Here is a 23,430-nt window from a genome sequence, read left to right as displayed (position 1 = left end):
TACAACTCCCTCGCTAACATCCGTTTTTTCTGTGACTATCGTCCGCGCTCAAAACGTGGAGCCACACATAGAAACTGCCTATTGGAACAGTGTGCAAAGATCACAGACACCATGTGTCAAATACCTACTAATACCAACATTCAATAAGAAACTGCCAAGAAATGCAAGAGAAGGAAGAAGAAGAACCAGGGCAGAAAGCAGTAACAGCAATGTCCTCATAATCCTCCAACGAGATAGACATAGATAGACGAGATAGACATAGCCTACAAGAATACACCACCATCGGGCTCAATATGAAAGAAAGAAAATAGTTTGCAGTGTGGGGAGGATAGGAGGTGCATAAGGAATCTGCGGCTAGATCCTGTCTCTACCAGGTACATCGTTTCTGAAGTTAAGTAACATGTTCATATGATAGAGGCAGAATCCTTACTTAGAATCAGAGACCCAAGCCATACCACTCCCGGAGGACAGACTGCAAACTGAGACGACAAAATAAGGCGGAAGTAGAATAAACCTGGTCCAGAAAACTGGGATAAAGAACAACTGAGAAAACGATCACACTCAGCCGCAAACGTGCTGCATAAGGGACCAGGGTCAGAAGAATTGTACACCCAAAAACCATGGGAGCAGAATGCAAGTTAACCTGCCACATAAATGTCACAGAATGCAACATTAACAGCATCTGACACAGGTATATAATGTGACAACAATTTTGAACTGAGTCACGAGATAGACAAAATAACACCAACTGTGTTAGACGAAAATACCCATAGCAAGAAGAAAACATCAATAAATGATCTAACAAAGGCCGTAATTGATCATAGAATTAATCCAGAACACTGAATAGGTCCTGTGGAATACAGAGCCTCTGAAATGCCACTGAGCAATTTCTTTATACCGCAGAAAGAGGAATGCCAGCGAAGTTGTAACTACCTCATCAACTATCTGTATAGGAGTCACACTAAATGGAAGAAAAAGCTAGAGACAATAGAAGATCTGTAGGAAAATCCACTGAAATATACCTATATATGGAAACATATAGATATAGAAATATCATTAAGGTGTATGGATATATATAGATATATACATGTATCCCCATAGGAAAAGAAAGAATGTAAAGTACACTTACGCCAACACAAGAAAGTGAAATTATATGCAAGAATGTCAGGATATAACAGCACAGAGTAACGATATGGCACCATAGAGACATGGAGTAATATAGTACACAGAGAAAAAAAAACACATTCAGCCACATTGTGAGCAAGGTGCATGAAAACCATCATTAAACAAGGTAGCATAAGAAAAGGAAAGGGTTCATCTAACAGGAACCCCGGAAGGCACAAGGAAGTGCCTGACCTCCAGTATTGTAGGACCTGACCTCCCAGTGTTGTGAAAAGATGCATCCATAGATGATGTGGGAAAAAGTCCCCAGACTGAAATCGGACACTCAAGACGGATTTGGTAGCATTAAAACCGCAACAAAATAAAATAGCAAAACACACACACACATATGTGTTATAGGTATACAAATATAAATATAGGGACCATAGAGATGAATGTGAGTCCTAACTACCTGCTCGTAGATATAGGTAAAGAAAGGAACTGTCCCCATAGGAACAAAAACTTGCCTAATAGAGGGAAAACACCTCCAGAATATAGGGAGGCAAAAATAATAATGCATAGCCTTATACCAGTACAAAGGAGAAAAGAGCATGCAAAATGCAGGTTAATGGTACTGCAAGACCATGTGGTGAACAATAGATAAGGGAACCAAGAACACAATATAAAAAATTACTCGCCTGTAATGTTGGAACTCCCAGAAGTAGGAAAGTTCACCAGGACCCCAAACAACCTCAGACAGCAGGTTTCGCATCGTCCGGAAGTAGTGACAGGATAGACAATGTCACAGCGTAAGAAATTGAACTGCAACATGGAAGACAAGTGTGCATGTGCATAACGCACCAAGGCATAGATATATATATATATTCTGGAAGTCGTAGGTAGGTAGTTATAGTAGTGTAGCAAGGATCCTGCTCACACACAGAACTGTGCACAGAGACCCAGGACATCAGTAAATTGTGGTGTAGCAGAACCTCACCTCAGTACCTAGAAGAGGAAAGGGTTCATCTAAAAGAAACCCTGGAAGGCACAAGGAAGTGCCTGACCTCCAGTATTGTAGGACCTGACCTCCCAGTGTTGTGAAAAGATGCATCCATAGATGATGTGGGAAAAAGTCCCCAGACTGAAATCGGACACTCAAGACGGATTTGGTAGCATTAAAACCGCAACCAAAATAAAATAGCAAAACACACACACACATATGTGTTATAGGTATACAAATATAAATATAGGGACCATAGAGATGAATGTGAGTCCTAACTACCTGCTCGTAGATATAGGTAAAGAAAGGAACTGTCCCCATAGGAACAAAAACTTGCCTAATAGAGGGAAAACACCTCCAGAATATAGGGAGGCAAGAATAATAATGCATAGCCTTATACCAGTACAAAGGAGAAAAGAGCATGCAAAATGCAGGTTAATGGTACTGCAAGACCATGTGGTGAACAATAGATAAGGGACCCAAGAACACAATATAAAAAGTTACTCGCCTATAATGTTGGAACTCCCAGAAGTAGGAAAGTTCACCAGGACCCCAAACAACCTCAGACAGCAGGTTTTGCATCGTCCGGAAGTAGTGATAGGATAGACAATGTCACAGCGTAAGAAATTGAACTGTAACACGGAAGACAAGTGTGCATGTGCATAACGCACCAAGGCATAGATATATATATATATTCTGGAAGTCGTAGGTACGTAGTTATAGTAGTGTAGCAAGGATCCTGCTCACACACAGAACTGTGCACAGAGACCCAGGACATCAGTAAATTGTGGTGTAGCAGAACCTCACCTCAGTACCTAGAAAAACACCAATCAGCTAGCATCAGTGTCACATTAGCTCTTCGTCCTATAGCAAAGTAACCAATGATTAGACAACCTAGAACATGTGACTTAGTACGTACTCAGAAATGGTGGGAAGTGAGAACACTCTTTCGTTATACTCTCATACCAGTCCACAACAGGAGTAAAGTAGAGACACAGTAAAGTTAAAAGATTTATTTTAACAACGTGATCTTAAATGCAGTATCTTAGCCAACATAAGCCGACATATGATTAAAAATAATATGGTGAGCATTGTTAGAATTCCATAAAATACAAAAGGAGAAATCATATTACAATGATGGTGAAAACAGGTCCTATAGCGCCTAGTTTTACCGCCCTCCCTATATAGGAACTATGTATTATAAACTAAAGAAGGTCTCTTAGGCGTGTTTGGGGGACCCCATTACCTTTCCTCTCAGTAAGAGTAAATCACATTCGGAACAGCCAAAACTCTCTGCATCCCTGGAACTGAAAATCTTCCAAGTGTGTGAAATCATGGCAAGTGTGTAATAAGGGCACCAGAATCTTAGTTGGCTCGCAGCTGCCAAATTGCTGTGTCTAGAAAGCGTTACTCAAACATGTCGAAAAATAGCTAACATGTTTTGATAACCTTGCCGGCTTCAGCACTCACTGTGCAGACTAGGGGCACAATGTAAGTCTAGAGATGTCGAAAACAAAACCTTGTCTGATGTGTAGACCTTCGTGAAGGCGAACTTACAAAAACAACTATTCAGTGACATGCGCAAAAGCAGCAAAAGGTAAAATGGCTTTTCAACTTCTAATAAGCCATGCTAAAATAACATGCGCACAAAGCAGGCCTTAGGCAAGACTACAGTAGGACACATTTCCACTCTGGCTCCACAATACATCATTCAGGGATTGCAGAGAGTCCAATCTTCAGCAGCAAAACTGGTGCTTAATAGACAGTGGCGCTCATCTACCACTCTGGCCCTGAGAGACTTACATTGGTTGACTATCAAGGAAAGGGTCCACTTCAAGTCACTCTGCCTGGTGTTCAGAGCAGTGCACGAGCTGTATCAGACGGGAAGGCCTTATATTTTCATCATCTCTAGGAGTTAATATGCGAGCACGCACAGGATCCTTAAAAATGTAATCTGCGTGTCTCATCATGCCCTTAAGCATAGGAAGTGTTTGCGACGACCAATGTCATCTGGGGGCGATGGCTTGGCAGGGTAAACGTCTGGGTCGTTATCTGTTGGGGGATCAATAGTATAATCAGACCAAGTGTCTGCTGGTAACCGTGTACCCTCTTCCTCAATATCATCATGTTAAGATTGTGGAGAATCTTGAAGTGTAATTTGTAAAGGACCTAAAGGAGAAGAGGGTGGTGGTAGTGTAGAGGATGGTGGTGATATATGAAAAGGACTGGTGGCAATAGATTTCCTCTTTAAAGGAATTTTGTAAGGAGTGTCCTCATCTAGAAGTCTGTGTTTTTGAGGCAGTTTAGTGTGTATATGACCTGTGCCAGAGTTAATATAGAGTTCCTTTTTTTTCTGATCCTTTTTTGGTGGGACAACGTCTAAATTTAGATTGGATGGGGCATGTTTTGTTTTAGGCGCTGGCGTTTTTGGTGCAGACATATGATGAACTTTGGATGACAAAGACTTCAGTGTCGAAGACTGTTTCACTTTCGGTGTGGAAAGATTCGGCTCCGAGCTGTATTTCTGCTTTGGAAGGTTTTGGATCTGAAGAGGACTTTTGGTGAGTAGGTACGGAGCCTGAAGGCTTGAGAGTGTGTTTCGGAGCTGAGTCAGGAGGTGGGGCATCGGAAACGCCATCTCGGTGCCGACCATGGCCAGATGGCAGAGGTGGTACCGAAGCTTTGTCTTTTTTTTGTGGTAGTTGGCCTGGCAGGGGGTCTTTGGTACTCACGTGACCGAGTCTTTGGAGCAATTCCTTGATTTCGAGGTCTATCTCAAGGTCCGAACCAGAGTCCTGGCCAGAGAAGGATTCTTCTTCCTCCACTGCTAATGCCCCCACATTTTCATGATCAGAATGTTCACCTAAGATATCCAGTGTGTCTTTGATGCTTTGACGCTGCATTTCTTTATGTCAGGCCCAACCATCGCAAAGAGTTTTCTTCGATCTAAATGATTTGCAAGTGTCACAGTCTACCTACTTGTGCTCCGCAGTCAAGCACAAGTTACACTCTTTGTGTGAATCAATGCGCGGATACTTCACGTGGCACTGATGGAAACATTTGAATGGTGTTCAATGATGGAGAGCTGACCCGACTAGGTTAGGCCGAAGGCTGTCCACAAAGCTTTCCGATTAAAAATAGTTTTCAGTGACCGAAACAATACGTGGAGAAGTGGGAAACGCATAAGAGAACAATACCGTTGAGGTAGAGCGAGTTGATCGTCGATGGGAACCGAAGAACGGTTTCGAACCAGAGCACAGAAACGCACGTCTGAACCCGATGGAGGAAAAAACCAATCTAACAATGGAGTCCATGCGCACATCGCAGTAAGGAGGAGTCACCTTAACTCGTGACTGGAAATACTTTTTCGAAGAAAAATAACTTGCATACACCCGGATCCAACACTAGATAGCAGGAGTATACAAAGCATGTGATCTACAGCTCACATGCCTCAAACATGTTTTTATTGAGTTATTTATATAATCAGTTATCTACTGTGAAGGTTAGAATTAATTATTTATACTTTTGAATGTGTTGGTGGCTACTGAATTACTGCTTTTGTTTTCTGCTTTCAAGATGTAACCGCTTAGATCGCAATGACCAAATCTTCTGGAGACAAGGGCTCTCTGACATCCAACCTTTTTTCTCCAGACTCCAATGCAACACCCACTGTGACGCCACAAACTGCGGATGATATCCTTTAACATATCCCAGTGTAGTTTTGTTCATGTGTAGGATTGTTGCTGAACTATCCTACTGCTGCAGTTGACCATGTCCTTCCCTTCCACAGCTGAGTGCTGCTGCTACATATGGTGGACGGTGGTGCAAAAGTGCTACCCAGGGAATTATACTGTGGCCCTAGGCTACGTGCCCTCTCTGCGACACATGTGACCCCTGGGGGGATGAATGGAGCAGCTACGCGTCGCTGCAAAGACACCCCTTGACACACACAAATGGAAATGAGGCCCTTAGGCAGAATCAGCACTCTATAGCTATGCATGCGCTGGCAGCTGGATACCACAATAGGGGCATAGATAACCGGGTGCCCTCCTTAATGAAACCAGCATCTGTTGGGGAGGGTGAGGCCTATGGAAGCAGCAAGGGAGCGCTTACTCAGCCTCCTCCCTTGACTTGCAGACTCCCGGATACGGAAGGTACATCTCCTACCAGACACTTGCATGGCGAGAGAAAGTGGCACAGGGGTCCACTTTCACTCCAGACAACACAGAATCTATGCATTTTCACACCACAAACACTACCACCAAGCTGGTTTACTGGAACCTATTGAGAGTATGTTTGGTTGTAATCCTGCTCCCAATTGTATTTAGTTGTTCCTTTTGTTGTTTTTCATTGGTTGGTTGTTACAGCTTGCATCTGCCTAGAATACCCCCTATGTGGGGGAACTGACACTGTTCAAATGGCAGGAGCCATACTCTACTCATACAGATGCTTTAATGATGTCCGATACTAAAATAATTATATGGAATGTCTGGAGGATGCACATCGCTTCCCAGAGATAAGCTGTGTATTCCTACTTCAGTTACAACGCAACACACATGGCGTTGTTACAGGAATCCCACATCACTCAAATTGGGGCTGAGTGGCTACAGAAAGAGATGGAGGGGGCCAAGTATACTCCACTTACACCTGCTGTGTTTTGGTGTTGAAAATGCTGGAGTGCCTTTTGTTGTCAATAACAAGGTCATAGACCCAGAAGATCGCTATGTGTTTGTGGGGGATACCGGGTGCTACTTGAAGCAATAAATGCTTTTAATTCTGAGCAGGCAGTATTTTTGGACACTGACTGAGGTCGTCACGATGGAGCAGACTCCCTTGGCAGAGTTTTTAACAGTGTCCTTTAGGTGGATGTAGACCGCTTCTTCAACCCATTCCCTGTACTACTGCTACTTCAACTGCCCATCCCTAGTTTGCTTCAGCATTGGTGCTTATGAGGCATCTTATGCTGGTGAATTGGTACCACAAGATTCTACTCATTCTACAGACACACCCACAACTTACATGTCTGAATAGATAGTTGTCAGCACAGCAGAATAAATCACATATGTTACACATATTGACTACCTAGGCAGGATGCACTCCGACCATAAATCACTACATTTGCGCATAAGCAGGGAACATGGCCCTCCCCCAATCCCAACCTGGCGACTGCAAGCACCAGAGCTGGAGGACCCTCTGTTCAGAACATCCCTCTTTAGTAGCATTACAAAATACTTCTACAAACACTGATACCACCACCTCCTGGCAGAATGAATGGGATGCCCTTCTGGGTGGCAGCAGGGGGCACTGCATGGGCAACATTCTGTATATGCGCCGTCAGAGTGATGGGGAGGTCCTATGGGTGGAATGGACGTTGCTCAGACATGAGCAATAGGCGCAGTCATCCGTGGTGGGACAGGAGCACTGGGTTCAGGCGAGACGCGAACATGCTGCATTGCTGGAGAGACTGGATGCGTCAATTCTGTGCACTCACAGCGAAAACGTATGAAGACAAGCCAGGAGTACTTCTGGCTGTGAAATACGGCAGGAGCAGCGGCACCAGCCCATACTATACATTCATGCAGACACAGAGGTCCTGTTACATCTACAGAGGGACATACATGACACATTCACAAGCCACTATGCTTCATTATAAACATCTGTGACAATGGCATCAACAGGGGGGATTAGGTCCTTCATGGTTAGTGATGCCCTTACCCAGATATCCCTTTAACAGGGGGAGGCATTTAACAGAGAAATTACTCATTTTAAAATTAAGAAAGCTATCCGCGAACTAGCAAAGGGCAAGATCCCAGGACCTGTTGGCCTACCGCCTGAATTTTTAAAGGCCTAGGCAAATATCACTGGCACCTAGGTTGAAAACAGGTTTACGATAAAGCCATGACAGAAGTCTGCCTACCACCCACGCTGCACGACACCTTGCATATATCGTTGCCCAAGCCTGGTAGGGGCACTGTAGAACTAGCATCTTCTAGACCCGTAGTGCTCCTGAGCATAGAATACAAAATACTTGCTAAGGTCCTGGTCGAACAGCTAGCTTCCCTGGTCCCACAGCTGGTCCATCCTGATCGTATAGTATACTCCTCTCACATGGCCACGTTTGGGGTGCATAGTGCACAACCTAGAGAAAGCCTTTGCCTCTCTAGAATGGCCCTATCTGTTCGAGGTGCTTTCTGGGTATGGCCTAGGGAAACATTTTGTCTGTTTGATGAAACTCCTCTACACTAATCCCACAGCCAGGGTAAAGCTAGATCGCCCTATATCCGAACCAATGTTGATTCAGAGAAGTACTTGGCAGGGCTGCCCGCCGTCCCCGCTATTATTTTTCCTGGCAAAGAAGCCACTGGCACACAACCTCAGAGAACAGGGCCAGCAATGGAGTATACCTCTCTCAGTGATGGAATCCATTCCGTTCCGCTTTACAGGGATGACATGCTCCTATATCTTAGGGATATTCATGAAGCCCCCAAAAGCATAGCGCAACTACTTGCCAGGTTTACTGATGTGTCGGGCCTCAGAATCAACTAGGCTAAATACTGCTTATTCGCATTCATTCATACCATGCTAGACCCTGCCCAACAGATTAACGATGCCCAACTGGACTGGCACCACATTCCGTTATCTGGGAATCCAAATTTATCATGCACCAGAATATCTAAAGGATGGAAATCTTGGAAGAGCACAGCCAATCTATGGGCATAAATGTCGTTCTGGCAGACTCTGCCATGGTTGGAGGCATGCCAAATAGACCTTTCGAAGACAGTCATGCAGCTGCGCCTGTTATACTACTTCGCTAATTTCCCTCTATATGTCATTAAACATTTTTTCCGTACTCTGGAACAGTTGAAGGGTGACTTTATATGGCATGTAAACAGTGCAGGGTGATCCTCGCCAAACTATCGGTGGAACAGGGAGGAATAGGTTGTCAATTTCGAACATTACTATCTGCTCTTGCAGATGCAGTGGATGGTTCATTGGTTTGTGGGGTGCCAACTAGAGGACACCACAACTACATACCCTTTGTGGGACATTAAGAGCTTTCGGCACATATTTCACCCCCTCTGCAAAGAATCGCTGTCTCACTCGCTACTACAGGTCACAAGTCGCTGCTTCGGTAGGATTCTCTTCCTAACCCGATCGGCAAAACCTTACGCTCCAGCACTGCTGCTTAGAATGCCACGGGACAGAGTGATGACTACTTTGAGGGAGCTGGGCCCCTGGCACGAGGTGGGAATCTGTAGTATGGGAGACCTGTACCGTGACGGTTTCCACATCTGTGTAGAGGAGCTTATTGAGGATGCTCCCCTCCCTCCAGGACAATTCCTATTATATACGTCTCTCATCCGGTCATTGGGAATATGCTGGGTAGCCATACAATAAGAGCATAGCATGCACCTTACTAATCCAGTACTTGCATGTAATGGGAAGGGGTCGACACCTGTGTGATAGCTAGCCAGATCTTTGCGTGCTCATGCTTCAGCCACACTTTCCACGCTGCAACAACACTGGGATATCAATTTGAGGCGCAACTGCGCAGGCAAATAGTGGCCGGCTGTGCTGTTACTACCCTGTCCTGATGACCCACAATGCCCGCTTTAAATTAATCAACTATTACCTACTTTACTCTCCATCAAAGCAACCAATACTTTCATCGCACAGACGCTGCCTGCCCCTGCTGCCATGCCCCAGATGCACATTTCCTGCATATGTTCTGAACCTGCCTGTCACTTTACCAATCGTGGCTTGGTATCACAGCCCACTTGGCGCCATGCATGGTTCATGCCTCATTACACACCTGGGAGATCTACTGGGGCTGATGCACCGAACTAAGAAAAACAAAGTAGGTGCGCGATTTATAGACCTGGCCCTTATTCTCGCTAAACGCCTGATCACTCGCTGAAGGAAGTATCCCCCACCTTCCTACCCAAACCCCTCTGCCCGGGAGCTCTGATTGGAGGCTTGGGCACATAAGCGTGGACTTCACAGAGAGAACATTAAGGGCTTACAGAAATATCCCATCTACAGCAGCTTGGGCACTTTGCTGGTGTAATTGCTTGCTGGCCTGAATGCTGATGACCACTCCCCCAGCTCACATTAATTGTCGTTTCCCTGCTGAATAACAGGACTAGTTGTCAGACGTACTCGCAAGTGGTACCCTAGCCCAAAACTGCACCCCTCAAATACATTTACACATGCTCAGTTGTCAATTCACTCCTCCTGCTACATGTGGTAGGTGCAGGCATGTTTAAGTAATTTCAGTTATACACAGGTTTCATCTTTTGTGTTGAACCTATGAGTATATAATTTATCTATACTCAGCGAACATGTTCATGCAGCTTTGCTGCCAACTGTCAATAGATGATTATGAAAAAAACAGACCATTATGATCATGGTATTATTATGCTGTGGTACGGTAAACCGCCTTATATACTCAGAATGTGTAAAATGCATTATAAGCTGTAATAATTAAAAGGCCAATACATTTTTTTTTTTTAAATTACAAAATGTTCACATAGTTTGAAAAAGGTCAAAAGTCTCCCTCAACGTGGAGGAACGTACTTTATAACCTACACAGACAGTAGCAGGTACTGCTCAATAATGCCAATCTATGATATCATTTCATAGTTTTCCAAATGAGCTAGCAATTCCGATCCAAAAGGTTTCACTGGTGCCCAATAATGAAATAGGGCAATCATTTTTCAGCAGCATGGATTACCTTTAAGTCAATATGGGGCAATCATTGTTCACCATCATGGAGTAAGACAGTGCTCTCCCTGACTACAGTGCATCCCTTGGATCTATGTTGTGTACAAATCTCAATGGAAACATAACAAACATGGCCTTACACTTCTTCTAACACCCCAGTTCTTTGACTCACAGCTACATTCAATTACTTGGGTGTGATCCTTAAAGGAAGGTGGATTATTTATAGGTGGTGGGTCTACCCAGCATCTTACTTTCACTTTGCATCAACAAGTGCAGAGAAGAAGTAGTTACTTACCTTCAGTAACACTCTTTCTGGTAGATACTCTATCTAACCAAGATTCATCGCTTTTAAAATATTTCCCAGGCGCCAAGCTGGATCTGGAAATTTGTTATAGCAGTGCCACTGATTGCGCCTAGGTTGTGCCATGTACCTATGCGTTGACTTTGTTGTGCCCCAGAAATCATGGAGCAGAGTCGCATGTAATATGGGACATTTTTATGTGGCAAAAAAAGACACAACTCAACAGAAGACGGAGAGAGAGTATCCACGAGAAACAGCATTCCCGAAGGTAAGTAACTTGTTCTTCTGATGGATACTCTAACTGCAGATTCCTCAACTTTAGAATAGATAACAAAAAAGTGCCTCCCAAAAGCGAAGTGTCTGCAGAAAGGACCACAAAGCTGATTGTCTAACGAATGGTCCTTGGTGTGATCGGTGTAAAAGCTTAAGGCTCTTATGGGGTCCAGCTGATGGATTCTCTCTTTCATGGGTAAGGCGGGGCAAAGAACATTGGGAGTGCGATGGATTACCAAACGTATAAAGGGGTAATGTGTGCCACTACTCCCCATGTCTGGCAAGGTCATGGAGAATGAATTAGAATTCACCTTGCTGGTGGAAGCCATACCCTCAGGAGTATAATGCTGATTAAAAAAACATCAGGATCACCAGGTGCCGGTGTGTAGCATCTGGCTACCGTCCCTGTTCATCTGAGGTCAAGAGTAAGGTTCCAACCAAGTGACCGTCAGAGTGTCAGGTCGGGCTTAGTTGAATGGAAGTATGAAATCAGAGGAGGCCGTTCTTGATTGTAGGAATTCTGTAAGGATGTTTATCTTCATTTCAATAGAAGGCAGTTGTAGGTTCAGGACATCAGCATCAAAGCAAAGGAAGTACTGTCTTACGTTGGAGGTCCACCCCAGTATGGGGGTGGGGGAGGAGGTATCAAGCCCGCTGGCCTTCCTGTAAGTATCATAATCATAATGTGGAAGTAAATTATTTCTTTCCTCACCAGTCATCTCCAGGTGGTCGTAAACTCAGATAAGAACCAAAAAGATAATGAAGTCTCTGAGGAAGGCTCTGCTGTAGTGGGAGAATATTATCTGAATCAGGCTGTGCGGCACCCGGGTGTGCAGGAGTGGAATCAGTCACGTTTGAGACTTATTCATCCGAGGTCGGACATCAAATTTGCCACCAGATGCCTTCTAGTGCAGGCGACGTTGTGACCATTGTCAATAAAAGGACCAGAGTATATCTTGTAGCCTGAATGGAAGTCAACACCTGAGACAGTGCGGAACCAAAGACAGGTTCTAGAGGCTCAGATAAAACAGAGGACGGATCCACCAGCAGTAACCTCATTTGAGGCACAAGAATTCTTGAAGGCCTGCCAGAAGAAGCCGGGACGGTGCGAAAACATACACAGTATGGCCTCCTTAAAGAACTTGACTGGCTGTGGCATCACAAATGATCCAGGGATGTCATGGTGCATTGGGATAGATTGCAGAATCGGCTCCTCAATGGGGCTCAGGAGTGAAATCGACTGATACCTTGACTCCCTTGCGAGCATTCTTTCGACAGAGATTGGCGGGAAAAGGTTAGAGTCCCGCTTCACCTTCTTATGTTTCCTCTTCATTTTCTACTTCAATTTACTTGATGACTTTGACCACAAAGAAGATGTGTTGCGGAATCATCCTCAAGAGCGGGTCCTGACTTTCAGCTTGAGCAGGCAAGCGACTTACAGAAGGTTTGTGACTCTTTCCTATATTCAGCGAAGTACAGATTTGCTTCATGGTAGCTTCATCGTCCAGGATCACATTTGTGTGCATGAGGGCATGTTCATCGCATAACTTGGAGGTGTGACCGAATAGAAACACCAAAGGCACACCTATTGCAGGTAAATTGCCAACATCTCTTTTCTACAGTCACTGCATGGTTTGAATCCTGTAGTTTTAGGTGAGGACATCAGTTCCTTGCTCTCAGGATTTTGATATGGATATCGTCAAATAAGGAGGAAAAAGGGAGGGGAACTCCGAATTCGCATTTGAAAGCACAGAAAGAAAGGTGCTGCTAATGGTGCCCATTGGTAGCACATACATGTGACTCTGCACTGTCACTTCTGTGGCAGAATAAAACCAACACAGAGCCACACACATCACCACTTAGTGGCTCGCAGGGGCAATGTTATGAAACATTTTCAGAGCCAGTCTGGCACCTGGGAAATATTCAAAGAATTTGAAGTTTGCTGTTAAAAGTATCTACACAATTAGTCCAAAAGTTTCAATAACAGTACCAAGCAAACCTTGCCAACAGTGTGTTCAGTTTTCAGAATTTCTTCCAGCACTTCTATAAGATGGTAATTTAGAAAATCACAAAGTTTATGGCTGTATGGGTTTTTCCCTTTTTGAACTGTGTAATCACAGCGATATCCTTTCAGAACCCTGCTAGCACACACCTCTAAATGAAGCAAAAAGTAACTACCACTACAGCAATGAATTGTGGAAATTGATTCATAGGAATACAAGTGGTACTAGTTTAAAACTAAAACAATTCATGTTTGCACTCCCTATCCATCTTTGCTATATACATTATTAGCATTAGTCTCTCACATGAGATGGTTGCAAGGAGAACAGCAAGAATGCACACATTTTCTTAAAATATTATTACATTTGCACAATCAATGACCCTGAATAAGTTCTAGAGTAGGAGGACATAATTTACTATGGTGATTTTAACTAGTCTTTCTATTCCTCACAGCAAAGTAGATATTGGGTACAATTAAACAAACTGTTTGAGACTGTGGTGTTTGCTTAGATGGATATGGCCATGTGTGCCATTATTTCAAACTCCTCATTCGATAAAATGAGAGTACAGGGCCTTCTTTTGAAAGGCTACATTTTGATATGTTGCAGCTAAAGATATGAAGAAAAAAAATACATCTCATCATAACCTTTAATTGAAAGAAAACTTGCACATTAAAAAACATCCTAGCACCTTGCAAGAAAGCAGCAATACAAAACTTAGTCAAGATGGATCCTATTTCTTGAAGAACGTTTCTGAGAAAAGGAAGTGATTTCTGGAATTTTTGTCACAAAATGTTTCTTTTTAAGAAATCCTTTGTAAAATGCCATCCCACATGAACCAGAAGAATGAAGCTAGAAACCAAGAGCACAGACAACATAACCTGCCTTTATTCACTCAAAAACTATGCATTGTATGGACGGTTTTAGCTAATGTTTTCCTGAAATTATTTTCTCAGAAGAATTTGCAGCCTGTGTCCAAACTTAAGTGTGAGAATATAGACATTCAAAAGAAGTATATGAGTAGAAGTAAATAACTAATGTAATAATATGTTAACATAAATATGATCCAGAATTAAGGTAATTTATTTATGTTTGGGGTTATGTAATCTCAAATTAATGCAGCTCTAAACAGTTGAATTTAAATTTAGAATGTCTCAACTGAGCTACTAAAATTCACAAGTATTTGGTTTTAGATGGTTTACTACTACCTGCACAAGAGTGGGTACTGTGTGTGCAGGAAATAGGAAATACAATTTCTCGTAATTAAGTTTCAACTGGCTCTGTTAGAGTTTGTAAATAGTAAATTAACAATACCTTTGCAAATACCATATCGTCCATTGCATCACTCGGCAAGTGTAAGATGTCAGTGTCACTTCCAGATTCACGCTGAAATACTCCCTGAGATGAAGTATTTTCACTGCCCAGACCATCCTCCAAGAAACTCTCACATTCTAGAAAGCAACAGTGCAGCTCAGGTTTACTACATAAACAGGTGAAATGCATGCAATAATGAGAAAGTTCAATACATATGACAGATATTTTTTAGCTGTTATTGGAAACATGGTAACTCTAGAGTGGAAAAGAATTCATACAGTATACCACTACAATCATGTTGAAAACAAAGCCACACATGTAGACAAGTTCCTATCAACATAAAGGAGCTTTCTAATTTGCTTTAGTAAGCACTACATTAATGTCTTCAAGTGATACGTAATGTACAACTACTCAAACAAAATAATAATTATTTAGCGTTTTAAAAGTATTTTATCCACCCTAGATAAAGGTGCATTTAAAACAGAAGTAAAAAAAATATAACGATAACAAGGGATTTCTAAATATTAATGCAAACAAGACATCCTTTACTAATAATTAGGACGACAAAACAAACATTTTAATGGAAATTTCATGTTAGCACAAGTTACAATTCCTCTCCTATTAAAACTCGTGTCCCTTGAAAATAAATTCTCCCCCACCACTCTGCTGATAACATTTTAATTGTGATTTGATGGGAAAGCAAAAAAAAAAAGTTTTCAAGATGAAACCACACAATTATCCTTTCCTCAGCCTATTTTACAATATGTGTAGTATAAACAAGGTGCTCAATTCTTAATGGACAAGTTATTTACCTTCTGTAACAATGCATCTGTAAGAGACATAGGTTACTTATCGTGATGCCCCTGCGTGCTCATGTCTGGTCTGACACAACTTTCCAGGCCAGAAGCTCAGAGCCACGCAAAGATACTGACCACTGGTGCGCACAACTAGGACCCTATAAGGGAGTCCTTATCCCTAGAAAAGAGTTCGTAGAGTGGGGAAGATGGGTGGGGCGGTAAGGAATCTATAACTAACCTATGTCTCTTACAGATACATTGTTACCGAAGGTAAGTAACTTGTTCATCTGAAAGAGACTTTGGTTATAGATTCCTTACTTTAGAATACATACTGCAGCAGTACCATTCCCGGGGAGTGTCTGTGAACGAAGTTCACACTAGAAAGTACTGGAGGACAGAACGGGCAAAGTAGGAATCCCTTCGGTCTTGGCTGTCCTCCAGACAGTAATGTCTGGTGAACGTGTGCATGGATGCCCAAATGGCGGCCGCCTGGCAGATGTCAATAAGTGGGACTCCAAGAGACAAAGCAGTAGTTGCTGCTGTAGCTCTGTTGGAAAGAGCCCGCAGCCCCACTGGACAATCCTTTTTAGCTAAAGCGTAGTAAATATTTATACAAAGGACAACCCATCTGGAGATGGTACGCTTTTGGACAGCCCACTCTTTCTTGGCACCCACTTAGCCAATAAAAGTTGATAGTCCACCCGGAAATCTGTAGTGCAGTCAAGGTAGAAGGACAGGGCAAGGTTAGGGTCCAGACGGTGGAGTCTCTCCTCCTTGGAAGGGTGCGGAGGTGGGAAGAAGATGGGCAAAGTAATGGTTTGTTCAATGTAAAAAGGTGTAACCACTTTTGGAAGGACCAAGGGTCTCGTTTGAAGCACCACTTTGTCCCGATGCAGAGAAGAAAGGGGCCTTAGAAGAAAGAGCCTGAAGCTCCTTCACTCTGCGAGCAGAGATGATGGCAACAAGAAAGGCAATCTTCAGAGTAAGTGGCCTAAGAGGACAGTTGTGAAGAGGCTCGAAGGCAGCAGACATAAGGTAAGTGAAGACAAGTTCAGGTTCAAGTCCCACTGAGGCATTATGAAAGGAGATGGAGGAAAGAGGTAAATAATTCCCTTAAAAACGCCTGTTAACAATGGGGACTTGAAAAAAGAGGGCTGATCTTGTAGCCGAAGAAAAGTAGAAATGGTTGGCAGATAGCCTTTAAGATTGTCAAGAGCAGAGCCCTGCTAGGCCAAAGAAAGAAGGAACAAAAGAACCTCAGAAAGAGGGGTGAAGAGGGGATCCACAGCCTTTGCTGTGCACCATACCACAAACTTGTTCCATCGACAGGCGTATAACGTCTTAATGGAGGGACATTACAGACCGGGAGGAGGGTCAAAAGCAGTCAACTGTAGCTCAATCTCCACAAAAGGAAGTGGCGGCTGAAAAGGTTCGGGTGGAGAACCGTCGCCTGCTGCTGCAACAGAAGATCCTCCCGAAGGGGCAGGCTGATAAGAGGATCAATAGCCATGCTCAGGAGATCGGGGTACCAGACTCTTGGTGCCCAACCCGGGGCCACAAGAATGGCTTGGGTCGGTCGCTCTTGATCTTCTTCAGCACTCGAGGCAGAAGTGATACAGGCGGAAAACCGTACAGGAGCCAGCAGTTCCACTCGTGAAAAAAAGATTCACCGAGTGCTGCCTTGGAAACTCCAACATGCAAAACTGCTGGCATTGCGTGTGCTCTTCGGTGGCGAAAATATCTAACCAAGGTTCTCCCCACTGCTGAAAGAGACCCTGCACAACCTTGGCGGGAAGACGCAGTCGTGATCCCCTAGGCACTGGAGGCTGAGTTCTTCCACTCTGGAATTCAGAGAACCTGCCAAGAATTGAACCATCAGGGTCTTGCCCTGATGTTCCAGCCATGTCCAAAGGTGAAGTACCTCTTGACTAAGGTTCCACAACCCCACCCGCCATGTTTGTTGCAGTACCAAGTGGAGGTGGTGTTGTCTGTGAACACATGCACTGCCTTCCCCTTGAGGGAGGGAAGGAATGCATGCAGTGCCAAGCGAATCGCCTGGAGCTCCAACATGTTGATATGGAGCCCGGACTCTGCCGGAGACCAGACTCCTGATCTCCGCCTCTCCGAGATGGCAGCTCCATCCCAGGAATGATGCATCGGTCACCACTGTGAGGTCTGATTGGGGAAGGGAGAGGGATCGGTTTCTGACCAAATTCCGGTTTGTTAACCACCACTGCAGTTGGTGCACAATTTCCACCGAGATGTGGATGTAGTGGGAGAGATTCCCCTGATGCTGCACCCACTGGAACTTCAGGTCCCACTGCAGAGCCTGCATATGCCATCTGCCATGATCTATCAGCAGGATACAGGAACCCATGAGGCACAGCAGTCTCAGGGTCACTCTCACCGAATTCGGGGATAAAGACTGAAACATCTGTATCATAGCCCAAATAACCCGGACTCGCTGTTCGGGAGGATATGCCCGAAACTGCACTGTGTCCAGAACAGCTGCAATGAAAACAAGCGACTGTGAGGGAGTCAGGAGTGATATAGACATGTTGATAGTGAACCCCAGCGAATGCAGGAGGTCCACCGTAGTATGGAGGTGGGAGGCGACAGCTTGGGGCGAGTCCACCTTCAACAGCCAGTCGTCAAGATACGGGAAGACTGGAAGCCCTGATCTGCGCAGATAAGCTGCGACCACCGCCATCACCTTCATGAACACCCGAGGGGACAGGTAAGGCAGAAGGGGAGCAAAGTGAACTGAAAATGCTCTTGGTCTACCGTGACCGTAGGTAGCGTCTGTGAGCTGGCAGGGCGGGGATGTGATAATAGGCGTCCTTGCAAGTTCAGCGCCACCATCCAGTCTTCTGGGTCAAGGGCAGACAGGACCTGAGCCAAGGTTAGCACTTTTAACTTCTCCTTCCAGAGGAAGCGGTTGAGGGCCTTGAGGTCTAGGATAGGACGCAGGCCCTTGTCTTTCTTGGGCACCAGAAAGTAGTGGGAATAGCAACCACGGCCTAATTCTGGCACAGGGACCCTTTCGATAGCTCCCTTAGCCAAGAGAGCTGAAACTTTCGGGCAGAGAAGAAGGAATATGCTACTTACCAGTATGCATCTGTTCTTGGCATGTAGGGCTGGTGACATTCATATCTATGCATAGATCGCCGCCTAATGTTGGGTCTGGATGATTGTACTTTGTTGTCCTGGAAGAGTCTTCGAAGTATCACAAGATAGGTGACTCCTCCCCTGGACTACAGTGCGCATATGCATCCTCTCCATCCTCAGATTGTTTTTCGCCTTTGTGGCAGAGATGGATATAGTAAAGTAAGAGATGGCTATGTAAAAGATAATGCTGCAGCTGTGACAGGCACCGGGGAGAAGGGCGGGCGATATGAATGTCAGCAGCCCTACATGCCAAGAACAGATACTACTGGTAAGTAGCATATTCCGTTCGAAGCATGTGGGCTGCTGAATTAATATCTGTGCATAGAATGTATAGCAGTATCTCCTCTTAGCGGTGGTTACCTGTGCCAGCTGCAGCAGTTTGGAAAAGAGTTTTTAGAACAGCTTGGCCTACAGCAGCTTGCTGCTTTGCTTGCACGTCTACACAGTAGTGTTTTGTGAAAGTGTGTATGGTAGTCCATGTGGCTGCCCTACATATGTCTTCAAGAGGAATATTCCCTAGGAAAGCCATGGATGCCCCCATTTTTCTTGTAGAGTGTGCTCTTGGGGGGACGGCGTGTGTGTTTGGCTTTTTGATAGCATATTTAAATGCATTTAACTATCTATCCGGCTAATCCTGACTTTGATATTGAATTCCATTTATGTTGTGGTGAAAAAGCAAAAATAATTGCTTTGTCTTTCTAAATGATTTCGTTCTGTCCACATAGTAAAGCAGAGCTCTCTTCACATCCAGTGTGTGTAGGGCTCTTTCTGCTACTGACTGTGGATTTTGAAAGAACACTGGCAGTTCTATTGATTGATTAATATGGAAATTTGATACGACTTTTGGCATAAACTTAGGGTTTGTTCTAAGAACTACCCTGTTAGCATGTACTTGCATGAAAGGTTCTTGAATTGTTAGTGCTTGTAATTCGCGAACTCGCCTGAGTGAGGTAATAGCAATCAAGATAAGTCACCTTCCACGTTAAGAATTGCAGTTCGCATGAGGGTAGAGGTTCGAAAGGAGGTCTCATAAGTCTGGTAAGTACTTTGTTTAAATTCCAGACTGGGGAAGGAGGATGTCTTGGAGGGATCACCCTTTTAAGACCCTCCATAAAAGCCTTGATTGCTGGTACTCTAAACAGTGAAAGGTGTTGCCTGTTTTGAAGATATGCTGCTATAGCAGCTAGGTGTAGCCTTATTGACGAGTATGCTAGGTTGCATCTTTGACGATGCAGCATGTAACATATAATGTTTTGTATGGAAGCATCTAATGGGTTGATTTGGTTATTGTTGCAGTAAATAACAAATCTTTTCCATTTAGCTGCATATCATGCTATAGTAGTTGGCCGTCTTGCCTCCTTGATAATGTTCATGCAATTAGGAGTAAAGTTAAGGTATCCGAACTCTAAGACTTCAGGAGCCAGATCGCTAGGTACATCTGATTGGGATCTGGGTGCCTGATTTCTCCATGGTTCTGAGTTAGATGATGGGGTGCGAGGCACAGCCTTTGATGAGGAACTACTGAAAGCTCCAGGAACGTTGTGTACCATGGTTGTCTCGCCCATGTGGGAGCAACTAGGATTAGCGTGAGTGACTGTTGCCGCAGTTTGCGTGCCACCAGTGGAATCAGCGGTGCTAGGGAAAAGCGTACGCAAATCTGCCTGACCAGTTCATCCATATTGCATTGCCCTGTGACAATGGATGTGGGAACCTGGCGGCAAAGTACTGGCACTTCGAGTTTTCTTTTGTGGCAAACAGGTCTATTTCTGGGTGACCCCACTCTTTGAAGAATGGCTGGAGAACATGGGGCGAATTTCCCATTCGTGTAGTTGTTGGCTGTGCCTGCTGAGCAGGTCTGAAAATCTGATTGTCTTTCCCTGGAAGGTGTTCTGCTAAGAGAAAGATGTCTTTTGGAATTGCCCACTTCCAGATGCTCTGTGCCAAGTGGGACAGCTGTGGAGAGTGTGTTCCTCCCTGTTTCTGGATATAGTACATTGCGGTCATGTTGTCCGTCAACACAGTCCTGCTGTGCTAGTATTTCTGGAATGCTTTCAGGGCTAGGAATATCACTAACCACTCTAGTTGATTGATATGCAGTTTCTTTTGCTTGGTTGTCCAGAGCCCTTGTACTGTGTAGTGAAGGAGGTGGGCTCCCCAGCCTGTCAGTGATGCATCCGCTGTTAGTACTAATTGTGGACCTGGCTCTTGGAACAGTCGCCCCTTGGAAAGGTTTTGTGGGTTCCACCACTGCAGAGAGTTGTGAGCGCCACTGTCCACCATCACTAGGTCTTTTAGTTGTCCATGAGCCAGGTTCCATTGCCGTGCTAGGCATTCCTGCAATGGACGCATTTGAAGTCTGGCATGGGAGACAATGAATATGCAGGAGGCCATCATGCCTATGAGCTGCATGAAGACTCGAGCTGGCAGAGAGTGTTGTGGCTGAAATTTGCGAATGAGCATCTGCATGCTGGCTATCCTCGCTGAATTTGGGTATGCCTTTGCCACTGAGGTATTTATAGTGGCTCCCGGATATTGTTGTATGTGGGACGGTTGCAGATGCGATTTTGGGTAGTTTATCGAGAAGCCTAGGCTGTGTAGCAGCTGGAGTGTTTGAGACGTGTTTTCGGCACATTGTTGGTGCGATTTTGCTTGTATTAGCCAATCGTCCAGATATGGGAACACATGAATGTGTTGTCTCCTGAGATGTGCCGCTACTGTCGCTAAGCATTTTGTAAACACTCTTGGCGCTGTGGTTACCCCGAAGGGCAAGACCTTTGGTAGTGTTGACCTTCTATTGTGAACCTGAGATATTTTCTGTGAGCTGGATGGATGGGTATGTGAAAATACGCATCCTTGAGGTCCAATGTTGCTAGGAAGTCTCCTTGCTGTAGTAGTGGGAGCACTAGCTGTAGTGTGATCATATGGAAGTGCTCTGACAGTATGTATTGATTTAGGGGTCTGAGTTCCAATATTGGTCTGAGGGAACCGTCCTTCTTGGGAATAAGGAAGTATAGGGAGTATACTCCAGTCCCTTGATGTTGGAAAGGGACTGGCTCTATGGCCCCCTTTTCCAGCATGCATTTCACCTCTTGTTGTAGCAGGTTGATGTGTTTTTGGACATAGGACGGTGTCTGGGTGGTATGTTTGGGGGGGTAGAAGTGAGTTCCAGGCAATAATCATACTGGATAATTTGTCTCACCCACCTGTCCGTTGTAATTGCGTTCCAGACAGTAGGAATTGTTGGAGTCTGCCTACGACCGGTGTTAGGTGGTCCGGGGTAGCGTGATGAAGTCACTATTTTGTGGCAGTGGAGGCTCTGGTGTTATTGCCTCCACGTCCTCTTCCCTTATTATTGCTTACCCGATAACCTCCTCTGTTGGAGTTTTTGGTAAAGGAACTTTGTGTGTTGCCTTTGTATGATGATGACGTTTGGGATGTATTGCCTCTTGGAGCTGCCCTGTATGAGGAGCGTCAAAAGGAACTTCTGTGTTGCTGAAACTGCAATGCTCCCATTGACTTTGCGGTTTCTGTGTCCTTCTTCATTTTATCTAAAATGGTGTCGACCGCAGGGCCAAAAAGGAAGTCTTGGTTGACTGGCTGATTAAGGATGGTGGACTGCACCTTGTTCTTAAAGCCTGAAATACGCAGCCATGCATGTCGCCTTAGTAAAACACTAGTGTTTATAGACCTGGCTGCGGTGTCTGCTGCATCAAGCGCACATTTGATGGAGGCGTTTGTGATGAACTTTCCCTCCTGTATGAGGTCATCAGCTTGGGCTTTAAAAGGCTCAGGTAGGTGTTGCATTAAGCTTTCAAGCTGGTCGTAGTGTGCCCTGTCGTAGCGAGCTAGCAGAGCTTGTGTATTGGCAATCCTCCATGAATTGGATGCCTGTACTGCTACCCTTTTACCTAAGGCTTCTAGTATTTTTTATTCTTTATCGGAGGGGAGGGGCTTCCCCCGTTGTCTGTGAGTTAGCCCTTTTTCGTGCATTTGCCACCACTAGTGAGTCTAATGGTAATTGCCCTCTGATGTAGGTAGGGTCTGTAGGGGCTGCTCTATACTTTTTCTCAATCCTGGGATTGATTACCCGTGCCCTGGCTGTATCCTTAAATATGTCAGGTGCGTGTTTTAACACTCCCTATAGCATAGGAAGTGTTCTGACACTTTTTTCTGAAGTAGGGAAGGTGTCAAATAAGAAGTCTTCCTCTACAGGGTCATTATGCATATCTACAATACGGTACTGTGCTGCCCTGTCTATTAATTGGTTGAAGACAATGGTGTCATCAGTAGGTGAAGGCTTAGTTGGATAAGAGGAGACATCAGGGATGGGATCGGTGTTATAAGGGTCAGTTGGCTCCTTCCATGGTTCATTTTGTGGCTCAGGATCCTGTGGATAATCATAATCAGGCTGAGGATCCTCCCCTGTGTTCCCCTCATTGTCCCCATAGTGAGAAGGAGAGTAAGGAGGAAAAGGAGTAGTAGGCATAATGGGATAGAATGGAATGAAGGGTCTAGATGGAGAAGTCCCAAAGTCCTTCTTTTTTAGTGGAATAGCGGAATGAGAGTCAGTGTCTAGTGGCCTCTTTTTCCTGTGCAGGATTGTTACTTTACCAGTCTCTGGATTAATATATGTTTTTGCCTGGTCGTCTGCTGGATCGGGATGGAAGAGTTCTTCCTCCACTGTTCTTGGTTGTGACTTTTTTGGGTCGGCAACACCTTCTGCTTCGACGACTTTTGGTGCCTTAGTGCTTT

General features: G+C 44.6%; 1 protein-coding gene across 11 annotated transcripts in view; it reads right to left on the bottom strand.

The window, feature by feature from the left end:
• Positions 1–23,430, bottom strand: part of AKAP13 (A-kinase anchoring protein 13) — a 1,375,395-nt gene that overhangs the window by 570,281 nt on the left and 781,684 nt on the right. For all 11 annotated transcript variants that reach the window (XM_086958098.1, XM_086958099.1, XM_086958104.1 and 8 more), the window contains exon 11: positions 14,714–14,850. In XM_086958098.1, coding sequence (XP_086814224.1) covers positions 14,714–14,850 — 137 coding nt within the window. The remainder of the gene's footprint in view (positions 1–14,713; positions 14,851–23,430) is intronic.

Source organism: Lissotriton vulgaris, chromosome 2_1 (assembly GCF_964263255.1).
Source record: "Lissotriton vulgaris chromosome 2_1, aLisVul1.2, whole genome shotgun sequence".
NCBI lineage: Eukaryota > Metazoa > Chordata > Amphibia > Caudata > Salamandridae > Lissotriton > Lissotriton vulgaris.
Note: the sequence above shows the minus strand (reverse complement) of the source record. Positions and strands in the feature narration are given on the sequence as shown.